This window comes from Toxorhynchites rutilus, chromosome 2 (genome assembly GCF_029784135.1).
Source record: "Toxorhynchites rutilus septentrionalis strain SRP chromosome 2, ASM2978413v1, whole genome shotgun sequence".
Lineage (NCBI taxonomy): Eukaryota > Metazoa > Arthropoda > Insecta > Diptera > Culicidae > Toxorhynchites > Toxorhynchites rutilus.
This window is the reverse complement of record NC_073745.1, coordinates 48,789,363-48,805,300: the sequence shown is the minus strand read 5'-3', so window position 1 is coordinate 48,805,300 and position 15,938 is coordinate 48,789,363. Positions and strand designations below refer to the sequence as shown.

The 15,938-nt window shown below is 37.5% G+C and overlaps 1 protein-coding gene across 1 annotated transcript in view; it reads left to right on the top strand.

Moving 5' to 3' along the window:
* LOC129765206 (1-acylglycerol-3-phosphate O-acyltransferase Pnpla3-like) overlaps positions 1-15,938 on the top strand; it is a 78,344-nt gene that overhangs the window by 8,616 nt on the left and 53,790 nt on the right. Inside the window, exon 2 of the mRNA XM_055765249.1 lies at positions 2,565-3,183. Within this exon, the coding sequence (XP_055621224.1) occupies positions 3,012-3,183 (172 nt within the window). The 5' untranslated portion in view covers positions 2,565-3,011. The remainder of the gene's footprint in view (positions 1-2,564; positions 3,184-15,938) is intronic.

Here is a 15,938-nt window from a genome sequence, read left to right as displayed (position 1 = left end):
GGCCCTGAAAAGCGCCGTGTTTTACGATGGCTGGTTTTGCCACCAAAGCAGTCTGTATAAACAAACTTTTTCCTTCTTCTACCTGCTTCCGTTTTGCGATTGCGTTTGCCACTCGCTGAAACTAGTTGTTGCCACCGAACCGAATGTGCTCTGTTCTGTTCGGTTTTGCGGGTTTTTTTTTATTGTTGTGAGCAGCTTTGCAAGCCAACTCGAGCACTCCGGCGGCCGAAATTCTATAACCGCTATTAGGTATACTGGTGCTCCGGCACCAATCCGTTGATGCGATGTGATGTGAAACGATGCCACACAACCACACTGATTTACGGTTTGAAAGAGAATGATATATTTTTCAGCGGATCCGCGCCTTTTGTACTCTAGCGGTACACACTCACAGGATAGAGACAAATCGGCAGACTCTGCCAGAGGGGCGAGTCCAACGAGACGAACGAATGAGCGTTAAAAGGCAGCGATGGCAAAAAAACACATTCATTACGATTTGTTCGCTCGTTGGATTCACATGCAGGCTAAAAAGGGTCCTTTTCAGGATCACAAAATTATCTTTAATCTAAAGAGTTTATTGTTTTGTTATCACTCGATATCCCCATCTTGTTCGGCTAAACCTTTCTGTTTAGCGATTGCGTTTGCCACTCGCCACAGCTTTCACAGTTGGAAAATTTCTTCCCATCCAGTTTTGTGACATGTTGTACAGTAAATTACATTCAATGCGACGTGCCGAAGAGCCACTCAGTGTCGCATTGGAGGCGATTTTAACCTGTAATTGAACATTTGCGATGACAGTGGTACAGTGTCGACTTTCGATGTGGGGTCATAATTTGGACCTCGAACTTTATGTTTACAAAAATGTCCAACTAAATATGTCGCATTACAGGTCCGTCCAATTAGCTGAATGTCGAGCTAAATGTAAATTACTGTACTTTCAATCTAGAAGCAATTTCAAAATTAATGAATATTGAATAATCGGGAAAGTCCCCAACCATAAATAAGCTCAGAACAACTGCCAAATTCACATACTCATCATATACTGGCAAACAAATTATGAAAAAATCAATTTGTGTTTTATTATTATTTTGGATATTATTTTAGAAAGCATTGAACTGTATTTCGTAAACTCTTTTTTGAAAGGTTTAATGGCCCTGATAAGCGCCGTGTTTTATGGAATTTTAGAAAACTTAGTACTCGTGGTTTTGAAAAAAAAACCATTTCGAACGCCCTCGATGCCGCCTTATTCTGGATTTGCCACCAAAGAACAAACTTTTTTCTTCTGCTACCAGCTGCCGTTTTGCGATTGCGTTTGCCACTCGCTGCAACTGCCTGTTGTTGTCTTGATGTCCATCGAACCGAATGTGTTCTGTTCTGAATGCGGGTTTTCTTATCGTCGCGAGCAGCTTTACCAGCCAACTCGATCACTTCGACGGCCGAAACTATATAACGCCGGCTAGGTGGACCGGTGCACTGGTACTAACTCACTCGGCCTAGCTACCCTTGCGGAGCAATTGGCAGACCAACACGGTTCGAGCGGAATTTTGCCTTTCCCTTCATATTTCCTCCTTTGCCATGTCCAGACATAGCTGCTTGGGTTGGTTTGTTGAAGTGTTTTGATGCGAACCGATGTGGTGTACGGTTTGAATGAGAATGATCGTTACGGCAGCGGAGCGGGGATTTTTAAGCTGACTGGCTGGCTCGAGAATTACGCATGTGTGAGACAGCGACCAATGTTTCGTTCATTTTTTTCTTTTTCTTTTCCAATCGTGCTTCATTCTATTTCGCTGCTGCTCTGGTTGCCCGTTTTGGTCGGTACGATTTGAGGAGCACAAAATGGACCAATCAAAAATGGGCACATGGTGCATTTTGACAATGCTTGATATTTCACAATTATTCAATTATTTATCTCAAGAAAAATGAAATTTTATTCGTTATGATAGATGCGTAGATATATTTCCTATCAATTGATGCAAAAACCTTTGCGATCTATTGAGAAATGCTCGAGTTATAAGCGTTCCAAATCTTGCATTTTTTCCTACTTGTTCAGTGCCTAGATTTCCATTTCACCCCCTATATCTTCCGGTTAGACGTAGTCCTACGTCAAAAGTGCGAAAAGAAAGAACACACGTTGTTGAATTTGTTTTCACGTGAGCGATGCTCTTCAATTATGGATGAACGTTGCAACACGTGAGCTAGAAATAATACACAACTGTCTACGGTTAGCTGGGACCTTGCAATGTCTCTTTCGGAACCAATTCAGCTGCATCTGTCTGAATCATTCGAAATCGCTGCCTGCGCCTGTACCTGAGGATTATGCGCCGTTGTAATCGACCGGCAAGAACAAGAATGTCGCAAACACTCGCTCATTAACCCCACCTGAGATGTGTGACCTGATGGGACATTCATCCTGGCTCGCACTCTTGATTGTGGTGTTTTTCCACGTCCACCTCATTATCGGACAATATAATTTAAATTCCAATTAGACAGACCAATAAAGTACCCGTACCAATGAAATTTGTTTGTTTTCATTATTATTTTCTGATCTCTTTTCCCCCCCACAGAAGAATCATGTAAACATTGCCGGTAGTCATCAGCAGCATCGCTAGTGAGAGAAGAAATATCACAAGTGAGAAGCCATAGGAACCTGTGTGGACGCAAAGTGTACCCAGAAATACCAGTGCTGATTGTGGATTGGACGGACGAAGAAGCGTCGACTATCTTGTTTAATTGCAGACTCCGTTGCAAGAGTGCATCATCTATTTTTGTGTGTTCAAAGTACAACGCGCGCGGTGAGGCTTTAATTACGATAGTACCTATCATTGCTGCCGACCCCGGCCACAGAGAGTGCGAAAAAGCAGCTGAATTTTAATCGCCGCGAAGAGTGTTTCGTAGGAAATCGTTTTGTTCTTTTGGTTTCGGAAGATCAACAGATTGTTGGTGATCGGTTGTTGTCGTTAAAGCTAGTGCGAAGGAACGCTGAAGTGTCCGATTGTTGAAGCGATTATTATATGGCCACAAAAATGAATTTATCGTTCGCTGGATGCGGTTTTCTGGGAATCTATCACGTTGGAGTAGCTGTGTGCTTTAAGAAATATGCCCCGCATCTGCTGCTGCACCGGATCAGCGGAGCCTCCGCGGGGGCCCTCGCTGCCTGCTGTTTGCTGTGCGATATGCCATTAGGTAAGTTTACTTTGTTTATTTTTGGAAATGTTTACGAAAAGTGAGCATAAATTTACGAAAAACGCTCTACAAATCGGTTGATTGTTGATTGTCATGTTTCTATGAGTTTCTTGTTGGGGTTGGGTGTTTTTCTTAGCAAAATTACACACTTGTCTGGATGTTTCGTGTGAAGGATAATTCATTCACCAATGAAAGATAGACTATAAATTGAACCAAGCTTCTTCACAACAGAATAATAACTATGTATGACTTAGTTCAGTGCATATTCAACAGGTATTCGTAAAACCAGTTGTTATAGGCGTTTCTGAGCATTGATAGGTTGGGAGTCGACGCTGTCTATCTGATCGTCAATATGCGATATCCACAATTCACAATTCAAACATTTCTAGAATATTTTAAATGTCCGTAAGAATTATGAATTATTCGACCAAAGTATTTTTAATTTTTTCACTAGGGTGTCGAATTTTTGATTCAGAATTTTTGAACTGACGGACTGATTCAGATGACTAATATATAAAATTGAAGCCAATAACTAGTCTTAGTCTATATCATACTAGGAGGCGATCTGGCGTAGCGTTAACATCCATACCTCTTACGCAGAGATCACGAGTTCAATTCTCACTCCCGACATTACTCCAAAAATGGAAGTAAAAGTGACGAACCAGCCGAAATGTGTTGATAATCACTATAATAAAGAAAAAAAATATACTAATCAAAACAGATACAGGGTAACTTCGATATAACGTACATTTTACTTTCAAAATTGTACGTTGTATCGAATTGTACGTTATATCGAAGCATAATAAAGAACTCAGAAACGTAACTTATATTACTTTCTTGTGTTGCTGTTTGAGTAAGGTTATTGAATAAATTCAACTTGAAGACGAAGTCAACCTTTCTCATGATGTTTCCCTTCGTATTGCTGATTAAAGTTTGATTCATTTAGAATCCGGAATCACAAAACAATTGTATCTCGGGATTGGTTAAAGGTACAAAACAAGCTCTAGTATCAAAATACAATTTATAGCTCTTTCAGAAAAAAAATATTCGAAAAAAATTTCCTTTGGATTTTGAGAACGTGTACGTTATATCGAGGTAAAATGTACGTTATATCGAGTGACGTTATATCGAGTGACGTTATATCGAGGGTACGTTGTATCGAAGTTTACCTGTATCACACTGGGAAAAAAATGATTTTGTTTTCATTGATTGTGTTTGCTTTTTTTTTGTTCACATGGATAAAGATGAAGGGCACTATATTTTTTGCGCAGGTAGCTTAATGAAAAAACGCTGTAGATTATATTCCAACTTTGGGAAATCATAACTCAAAAACAAAAAAAACTCTCTGATTTTTGGATATGTTATGTAAAAAATCTCAGCCTTCAAAAAAAAATAATATAAAAATATATAATGTGCTCTATCTTCAATCATGTAAACTATAAAATTAATAAAAATCCAATTTTTTGCGAGTGGAGAATTTTTTCAAAAACGACTAGCTTATTGGCTTCCATTTTGTATGTCGATTTTTTTTAAAGGTCGTTTTTGGAAAAACTTAAAAACACTTTTCTTTTCGAAAAGGGTCAACTTTTTTTTTTTAATTTTTTTACAATAAATTATAACTCAAGGACTATAATACCTACATAATTCTCGTCGAAAGAATGGATGAAATTGTTTAAATTTTTATTTATTAATACAAACATTTTTTTACGAAAATACACTGAAAGAAATTTATTTTAAAAATTGAAATTCTTTTTTATCAATAACGTATTTATTTTTTAAATTCTCAAAAAAAATATGAATAGTCCTCATACTTTCCAACAAATCACTTACACATCGGAAGATGGGCACTTTCAAAGGAAAAAGGTTTGTTAACAACTTTATCATGTTTTTTTTTGGAAAAAAATACAGCTAATGTTGATTTTATATGAACTTCTGTCAAAGACGTTAACTTTTTATCTTTTATTGTTTCTGGAATATATGGTATTTTTATATGGAGACTTCTGAAAACATAATATTTTACAATGGAGTCGCTTTTAACGCGGGGCATACTTCTTCTTCTTGTTCTTCTTTAATGGCACTAACGTTCCTAGAGGAACTTCGCCGTCTCAACGTAGTATTATTACTTGCGTCATTTTTATTAGTACTTAGTTGAGATTTCTATGCCAAATAACACGCCTTGAATGCATTCTGAGTGGCAAGCTCTAGAATATGCGTGACCACAGTGCAATTCGAAAGGAATTTTTTTGACGAAAAAATGCCCCGGCCAGAACGGGAATCGAACCCGAACCCCCGGCATGTTAGGTGTGACGCTTACCACTCAGCCACGGGAGCACGAAGGATACATGCCGCGTATAAAAAAACCGCGTAAAAGAAATTCGTAAATTCCAAAATCCGCGTGAAAAAACCGCGTAAATTCTTGAATTCCATCCCCGCAAATTCCAAAATCCAAAACTTCAAATTTCAAAAGTTTAAAATGCAACCCATATTCTAACAAATGATCAACTGAATTTTTTTGCATGGTACAATCATTATATCTGTTTCACCTATTATTTCTCAGTTACTAATCAGTGATACAATACAAACTTATTCAGTGAAAAATCACATCAATTAGCACATTAAATCTGTTTACACTGGAGTCACTTCTTACGCGGTTGATACAAGCCGCGTAAAAAATCCGCATAAATTCCGAAAGCCGCGTAAAAAAACGCGTAAAAAGCGATTTTAATGTACTCGTAAAATTTTTGTGTGTAAGCTCTCGCGTTTGACATGTTCTGGACGTGTTTCTGAACAAAAAAAAATTTGCAGAATATGTCAATCGCTGTAATCTATACGCTAAAATGTTACGAGATAAACATTAATCGTAATTTTTCAAAGAAATCTTAAAAAAGTTGTTGGGAAAACTTCTTCCCTGTAAATGTGTCCATCTACCGATGTTTGGATGACTTGTTGGTAATTGTGTATGCTATTCATATGATTTTTGTTCTGAATTTTTGAAAAACATGTTTTTGAGAAAGAATAATTTTTATTTTCAAAATAAGTTTCGAAGAAGTTTCAAAAAATTTGTTTGATATTTTGATTGATAACTTAAATAATTTGCTACATTTTCTTCTTTAACCCATATTTTGTAGGTCTTATAGTGTTTGAGTTAATTTCGAAAAAAATCTCGACTATAATGCAAAAAAGGTATTGTTGTTTCTATTAAAAAATATCAAACCAATAAAAAAAATCATTGGAAGAATATATTTTGAAAATTAAAATTCATTTTTCTTAAAAATATGTCTTTTTCAATTATGAAAATATATATATGAATTGCCCATACAAGGGTTGCCAACTATTATTTTCAAAAATCCGGAAGAATGAAAATTAGAATCAGGAAGAAATCAGGATAGCTCATGTTGGGTTGTCTTCCGATTAACGGGGAAACAAAAGCATCATTTTTATAAGCAGACTTATACATTTATTCAATTTTATTTGTATAGTTTTGTTCCATCATCTTTCGCCATCTTTCACACAGGTATAAACTGTTTTGTCATCGAAAACTATTGAAGATATTTTTTATACTGTCCATTGAGTTGAAGTTTTTGCCCTTAGGGAAGTTTTACAGGGACCTGAACCTGTGATAATCTGGAGGTGCAATATTCGACTAGTTTAACTGGTGGAATTATTACTCCCAGCCAGACTCCAAAAGAAAATTGAAGTGAAGTTTGGCGTTGCCCTGATTTAAGGAACGCCTCTCACATGACTAATTTTGGAAGTTTGTAGTGGATTGCTGCCTTTAATTCGTCCTGTTGTGAGCAGTACTTGTGAAATTGATCGACTGGTTTGGTTTATCCCAACTTTTTTGCTGCTAGATTGTGACTGATGATGAAAATGGATAGTCTGCTTCAAAACGACATTTTCGTTGCGAAAATGAAACGAGTCGGCTTTTTAAAAGATTTTTCGATTACGTGTCATTAAACGTTTCTCCTTGAAGGAAGCAATAAAAATCACAACTGTTTCGCAATCAATGAAGCTTTTAACACAACGTCTCTTCTTGAACGTTTGAGAATAATGAATGAATCTAGAATAATCCCATATGTCTGAGAATATGTCATCCTTGAAGTAATACTCTGGAGAGAAAAAAAATATCACGTAACACAATACTCATAGTTCATCCTTTCAATTCGCATTGAGCTTCGTGTTCTGTTATTGTGGAGCGAAAATCGTAATCGATTTTCAAGTGAAATAAACGCATGTTTGTAATAAAAATCATGAATGAAAACTTACTTTTCCGTGTCGAATAGATATTCTACGTAATAGAAGAACACGTTTTTTTTTCCCAAATTGTGAGAAGCAGGGCTCAGCACAGTCATATTCAACTGAGGACTGCGAGGAGACCGTGGAGCCATCGGCCTTCGTATTCATTTGGAAATGTGTTTGTGCTTCTTCCAGCAGTTTCTCTGTCAACATAAATAAAAAATTATTCGAGCACTTTCGTTGCCATCTGCTGTTACCTCGTCCGTGTGCCTTTTTTGGCAGGTCAGGAAGGTTGGCATCTCTGGCCCATACCATTTCCAACAAGTCATCCATACATCGGAAGAAGGGCACTGCTACAGGGAAAAAGTCATCCTAACAAAACTTTTTCATGTCTTCCTAGAAAAAAATACTAATAATGTTTAACTCGTAACAATTTAGGGGGTAGATTATCGCGATTGACATATTCTGCAAACTTTTTTCTTTTAAGAAACATGTCAAGAACACACAACAAAAATCTTACGAGTTTCAGTTTCTCAAACATTAGTTTTTCAATAGTCTACATATAAAAATTCCGTGTTTTCCAGAAACTATAAAAAAAAGGAAGTTGACGCCTTGGAAAAAAGTTCATATTTTCATAAGATCTAAAACTTTGTCGAATACACTATATCGTTCTCTTGACTTTAAACTAAAGTTAGATTAGTTATGATTTCTTCAAAGAAAATATGAAAAAAATGTTGTTGGCCTATCTTTGTAAAAAGCCCATCTTCTAATGTATAAGTGACTCGTTGGAAATTGTAAGGACTACTCATACGTTTTTGAGAGAAACGAATTTCTCCTTTTAAAACTTTTCTTTCAGCGTAATTTTTGTACAAAAAAAAATTGATATTTTTAATGAAATTTTTTACAATTTTCTACATTTCATTCTTTAATGAAAATTGTGTAGGTTTTATAAGTATTGAGTCATAAATTTTTGTAAAAAAATGATAAAACGTTGGTTCTTTTAAAAAAATAGTCGAATTCTTTTTTGAAGATTTCAAGTGTGAATAGTGCGGCTTCAGAAAATAGTTACTGAAAGACATGACCATTTTCGTAAATTTCTTGAAATTTCAAATGGTTCCTATGGCCAGATGGGTCAGTTCCAGAACTCCACCAGCTCAGAATATTCTCGTAGCGTGGTGTGCTTCTTATTAAAATGGAAGAATTTTCGTTCCATCGGCTACAAAATGAAGGGAATTATCGGTCATTAAGGTGACTAGATGGATTATAGGAACCATTTAAAATGACTTCAAAAGGTGACCTATGATCTCAGAATATTCTCGAGAGAAGGTGTTAGTTGTAATTAGAATTCTTGGTATTGGTATCTTCACCGACATCTTAAAATATCGTGTACGCCAGATTGAAAAAAAAATAGTTTCGAAAAAAACGCGTTTGAAGTTAATTGTTATGGCCGTACAAGGTTAGATACCGTTTCACTAAAATGACTGTAACTCAGTGAATAACGGAATTTTTGAAAAGTCTTTTCTAGAGTATATTCTTGAATGCTTAAACTTTAAATTCGAAGGATTTTTTTAAATTTCTGGACTAGAATACTGCCTTGAATGACCAATGCCTTTACATCTTCAACGTTTCACTGCAATCTGAGATGGTGCTGCCAATGGCCAGTCGAGTTAGCGCGAAACATCTGCTCTTGATGTGATACGCTAGTCAAAATTAAAAACAACCGAATGTGTTTCTGTCGGTCGGTGAACGACCGTACAAAACCCCCTAATCGCTAATTATTCGCAAAGTTTGAAGCGCGTGAATATACAATCAAATTCAGGTCAGGTATCACCACCCTTCACAGCCTGTGCCTAATCAATTCTTTTTTTTAACCGAACGTGCGTTATCAGTTTTCGCACGATTTTTGTTGGTGTTGATAGCCTACTTTCGTGCACTGGTAATATAATTTCAAGCGGTTTTTCACACACACGATGTAAGCATCGTATCGATCCTATGTGTTTTAATGTCTCAAATCAGGCTACCCAAATAAAAAAGATTTTACAGGAAACTAGCTAATTCGATAAGATCAGACGCGGGGCAGATTCATTCAACTTTTCGGTGAATTTGGAAAACATTTGAACACTGATACGTCGATGGTCGTATCAAACATTACACATCCGATAGTCGGAACCATCAAACAAACGCCCAAACAGATCGCTCAGATCGTTCACTTGTACTCATTCGAAAATCAATCACACCACCTCCTAAACATGCCCTGATATCACTTCAGAATTAGGGCATGTTTAGGCCGAGACCGTCGAGCCCTCGAGTGAACAAAGCGCGGCAGACCAGGGCAAACAAGTTCCTACACGTGTTTCGTGCCAACACTGACGTGGAACGCATAGAGTCCTAGTCTCAGTGTCACCAGCTCGAAACGCGCGTGGAAGCCCTTCAAAACAACTAGTAGCATGTGATGAGACGACGCGACACGCGGAACCTGTTTTAAACAATAAGAACGGAAGGGTTGACAATGAACAGAGAGAGATAAGGTTTGGCTTCCCAGATGACCTTCGAGAGGAAATTACACGAGCAGCGGGTTGTCTCCATAAAATTTCTCCACTAGATATATGATTAACCACTAACAATCGGGTCATACAGTTCAAGGTCCACTTACTTTGTGTCCTATTACGCATAAAAGTGAAACTGAAAATGGCGATAAAACTTTTTTTTTCAACTGCTAAGATAGGGAGGGAAATTTCCAGACTTTGGCCGGTTTTATTGTTGTGACGACGCCATGTGTGGAACAAAAGGTACCAGTTCCAGCTGATTAATGAGACTAATTAGATAGCTTTTTTTCCTCTCCCTGATAAGTGAACGATGATTGTACCCCGCGTGTTGAGGCCGTGACGTACTCCCTTTCTGGCAGTGATAAGATATCGCACTATATTTCACCGATTTGCGCTGGGATAGATTTAATTTTGTTCCCCGTTCGTCGCAATAATTATATTACTCAGCGTTTGGCTGCAGTCTATAAATTGGGGAACAAAGAAATTAGGAGGTAGACAATACTATCGGTCGTTGGTCGTGGGTAATCCGATGCACAAGTGCAGCCCAAAGATAATGCACCTGGTTCAGTTATGATGTCTCGTCATACCGCAATCGATGTGTGAGACATTGTGACATCGTCTGGGATCATGAGACTTGATTAGGTCATCAGGAATGCTCTTTTAACTTGAAGTCTTCCAACGTTCTTCTTCGATGAGGTTATATTACGACACCAAATTACACGTTTTTCTAACCATTTCGTTCGCAATAAAGACTGACATGTTAATTCAAGCTAAATGACCAAAGTTACTTTTTTGCTTAGTGAATTTTCAACTGGAAAATCATTGTTTGTCTTTGGCTTTGAATGCTGAGCTGATCACTGCTCCCACCAGATGATATAGCTTTTCAGAATTTGCCGAGTTGATAATTGTGTAGTTTCAGGCCACCACATTGGCGAAGCATATATTAATGTGGGTCTCATTTTTGTCGAATATGTCAGTTGATTCATCCTAGGTTTTAGTCATCACCTTCTTCCGAATATATTACCGCGAGCTCAAAAGGACAATGTTTTACAGATTGCATATGGTCGATTTTATTTAACTTTTGGTCAAGTATGACGCCTATATGGTGTTGTTACAGACCCGATCGATAATTAAAAAATAAGTTGAATTAGGATAGCCAATACGAGGCCTATATTGAGATGGGGTGTCGATTACCTTGAAAATTCTTGAAAATCAAGGAATATCAGGGAATTTCGTCATCAATCTGGAAAAAAATGAATTTCGCCAATTGAACTTTAAGTATTGCAGTAACTAGAGAATGTTGATGACACTAAGAGCTGAGAAGGTCTAGCTAGGGCGTGATAAAAAGAGCTTCATGATGTTTTGCTTTGTATCCAATTCTAAATCAGAGCTCGATGAAACTTTGTAAGCTATACTTTGTCCTTGGTTTCGACGAGTCTTTGAACACTCGTCGCAGATGGATCTGAATGTCAGATTTTGTGATGTAGAAGAGATGGAGGTGGTAAATCGTTACATGATGTCAATGTTCTTTGAACGCTCAGAGATCAACGTATCAGAGATCAACTTGCGGCTTTTATAGAAGGTCTGGGAATTTTATATTTGAACAAACTTCTATTTGTCGAAGGACGGTACCAACGTTAATTGGTTATACAGGGTTTTCCATTTCGGGCTTCCGAAAGTATACAGCCCTGCGCTGACAACCGTTTGACATAGCTGTCAACCAAAGCGTCATATCGTTAGTTGAATGTCTGCCATTTTACAATATGGATCGTTTTAGCATCGCACAACGTAATAATTTTGTTAAATTATACTATAAAAATGATGAAAAACCGGCAAATGTTTTTCGAGCATTACGGACGGATTTTGGTCGTCATTTGGACTTGCACCTACATCCATATAAAGTCCAACTGGTACAAAAATTAGAGCGTGGTGACCATGGAATGCGTCGGGCATACGTCGATTGGGTGAACGAACAAAAGCAGCAAAATGCTGAATTTTCGCATCAAATTTTCTTCAGCGATGAGGCACATTTCGAGCTCGGTGGCTGTGTGAACACCCAAAATTTCCGTATGTGGGGCTTAGAAAATCCACACGTGATTGTTGAGAGGCCATTGCATCCGCCAAAAGTCACTGTTTGGTGCGCATTATGGTCTGGTGGAGTCATCGGGCCGTATTTCTTTGAAAATGAGGACGGCGAGACGGTAACTGTGAATGGTGAGCGCTACGGCCGCATGTTAACCGATTTTTTTTTGCCACAAATTGAAGATATGGATACGGATGACATGTGGTTTCAGCAAGACGGTGCCACGTGCCACACAACACGACCGAACATGGCCATATTGCGAACGAAATTTGAGGGATGCATAATTTCGCGTTTTGGTGATGCCAATTGGCCGTCCAGATCATGCGATTTGAACCCGCTAGACTTTTTTTCTGGGGTTATGCGAAAGACCGTGTCTATGCCAACTCTCCGCAAACTCTTGAACATTTGAAAGACAACATTCGTGAAGTTATGACCGAGATACCGCCCATATGTGCCGAAAAGTCATCGAAAAATACTGTGTCCGGATCAAGGTGTGCGAGGAAGCCCTAGGTGGACATTTGAATGATGTTGTATTTCACACATAATGGCATAAACCAAACTTTAATTTGAAATAAAAGTTTCGTCGAAATTCGAATTCTAAGTGTGTTTTATTTCAATTTACTTTCGGAATTTAAAGTTGGAAAACCCTATATTACGCGAACTGCAACTGAACTTTCAAAATGGAGAAGAAAGACTTTTGAATTTGGGTAGCTTCAGATTGTATATTTTACACGATTCATCAATAGTTTGATGGATTAAAAAAAACCGCCAAAATTATACGACGATTTGTCAATCTTGAAATTTTGTCTGGGATGGGAAGTAGTGGGTTTCAAGGTTATGAAGCATTGTTATATCCTTGATCTTGGCGTTATTAATTCCGAGAAAAATGAAATGGCTGGAAAACGATTCGAGAAACTTTTGACTATTGACCCTATTGACTTCTTCGATATTTGATGGATTTTGGACATATCAGTGGAGCTCCAACAGACTTGTCACTGAAACAATATTGATAGCAACAAAAGCAACAACTTTGCTCATTATGATCCGGAAAATGAACAAATGGAGCATTTTTGGGAACGATAGATTTACGGAACTTTTTACCAAAAAAGGGTCTTCTGTCTCTCGTATGGAAACCCCAACATTGCTCTCTTTTCCATTAATACCAAATATTTTTAGAAAACATTTGTGAGGAAACCGTTGTGCTAGGCGGTTGCGATCGCTTTTCGTGCGATTCCTCATTTGTGCGAACCTTTTTGCGCATTTTTTTTAATTTTTATTTTTGCAGTCACGAATCAATAATAAATAAAATTGATTCGTTATTTTTTTTATCCCATTTGTTTATTAGGCTCATTTAGCAATTCAGCTGTAACAGAGCCGAATTTATTCGTATACATTTTTATCTTAAGATAACTATCGTCATTTTTAGGCGTAAGAATATTCCTATCCTACTTTTTTTTATCTATTACACAGTAGCTGTTTAGGCCTAAGAGTATTCAAATTCCATCGATACACAACACATGCCTTTTTTCGGCGTAAAAATATTCCTATTGTTCACAGTTGGACGGTTCACAGCTGGACTGTTGATATGAGGCTTCCATTGTTGTGTTATAAATAGTGCCAATTACCGATGCAGCAGATCGTAATGTGAGCGGTGAGGGGCTGGGATTACCGTCACATGGTGATTGTTGCGTGGACGTTGTAGCTAGAATAACACACAAAGATGGTCAGAAGAGGGGCCCTGAGGTATGAGCTCATGATCGTTCGCTTAGTAGCGGACACGCAATTGATTCGTCATGATTTAAAAATTCAATTTTCGATAAGTCGGTGCACTATTTCCTCTATAATGGCAACAATCGTGGCTCGTATGTTGACCTCAGGAATTTCTGGATTATTAAATTGAACATTGAACTTGACATAGCTCTGAAGGAAACAATTCAATGGCGATAAGAGGGCATTCTAGTGTAGAGGCACGAATTTCGAACGTTTCCGAGTTTTTGACCTGGTAGAGGGGGGGAGGGTCCAAAAAACAGTGCCCAATATTTGCTATCCGGCCGGATACCGATATATCAATAATTTCTCATTAACAAAACATCGTTGAAGCTTCGTTTAATTTGATTGGTGGTGAAGTAAGTGTGTCCTCTCCTTGCAGAAAACTTGATACTCTTAAGGATATTAAAGGATATTCACTCTATATGGAAAATTTAATCATGGTTCATTATTTTTATGTATAAATGTGTTTATTACTCCCGTAAATGTAATCCTTTATTTGCCTATTGCAAACATGCATTTTCTCCGGATATCCGGCCATCCGGTCTAGAATATCCGGTATCCGGTATTCGGCCAAACTACTACCCGTTTCATCCCTATTAGATACCGCATCACTGAAATGACTATAACTCGGTAAATGAAGCGAATTTTGAATCGCCGAACTGCCCGCGCAATAAAGTTATCGTAACTATGTGTTACGGTTACGGTTTCGAGAAACATCACAATTCCAGAAAATTCTAGAGAACACATATTTTATTGTCGAGACTTTTCCTTTTCTCTCGAGTGATTATTTGGTTCGCGATGAGTCATACAGAAGCTATATATTATAATACATAACAACGCATGATGCAATCTCAATAGAACGTGATGCAATTCTCCAGCACGCAGCGCGATAGAAAATTTCTAGAATCAGGCTTCAATAGAAAGCAATGTGTATATGTGTATAATATGTATATAATGTAAATAGAAAACATTGCATCACGCGTGGTAAATAGGCTTATATACATCGTTAGGAGAGAAAGAGAAGGAAGATAGCAAATCGATGAATTTTGAAATAAATAATCAGTTAATCAGTTACTCTCGGACTTGCACTTCTTCTGTGTATATTTTCAGTCCAGTAATAAGCATAGGCCTTTATGGTACTTACTTTTGCTCGACTAATGATCGCAGAATCATAAACACGCTTCCACCAAATTAAATTAAAAGTACGTGGGGTTAGCACAACGAGTTCAACGCTAACACTATGGCTGTATTGCTTATTGCACCATTTTTTGAGGTTTTTAACTTTGTCAGTTCATTGGCCTCTAGCCTTGAAAAAGACCAATTTGGGAAACCAACCCTGAACTTCATAGCACAGTCCATTAGTCTGTTTGAGAAATGCATATTTCATTGCATTGCTTCCACTGAACGGTGCGAGTAATCGGAACAACAGCAACATCTCCAAATTTACTCTCAGCTTTAACACATGATGTGAACTAATCGCTGGAGTGAAACCAGAAATTAAAACTTATTTGAATTAAAATTAAATAAAATTAAAAACAACAAATTTAAAAAAAAGTATAAACTTCTCTGCCACATAGAAAATTTTATACTTTTTGCACTCGTAATTTGGTCGAAATCAGTTAAATTGAGCCGCTGGAAGATTAAACAAATTAATATGAGCCACTGAAAGATTAGATATAGTTGTACACCAAAATGTACATCAAATCGTGAGTTTCTGTGGTTAGAAAATTTCTCCTCATTTTAAAACACGATTTTGCGAACTCTCGACGCAATCGAAGATCTTCCGGCTTGAGTTCATGTGCCAACACCAGCCTGTATCGAGAACAGATCGATATCCAACCGCAGGATACGGCTTGCCGAATCATTTGAGACAAGTCTGACTCTCTTCCAAATAGAATAGAATTTTGTAGAATTATAAACATATTTTGCAACAAAAGCTCTTTGACTTCTTGATTTTTTAAAAGAAAGTTTGCACAATTCCCAAGCCTTTGGGGAGCGCGAAATTTTTCATGAATAAATGGAAAGCCTGACTAAAGACAACGGACTGACAATGTCAGAATTACCGTCGCAATGAGCTATCAAAATCCGACCACCTCTTTTTTGAATAACCGTACTTGCTT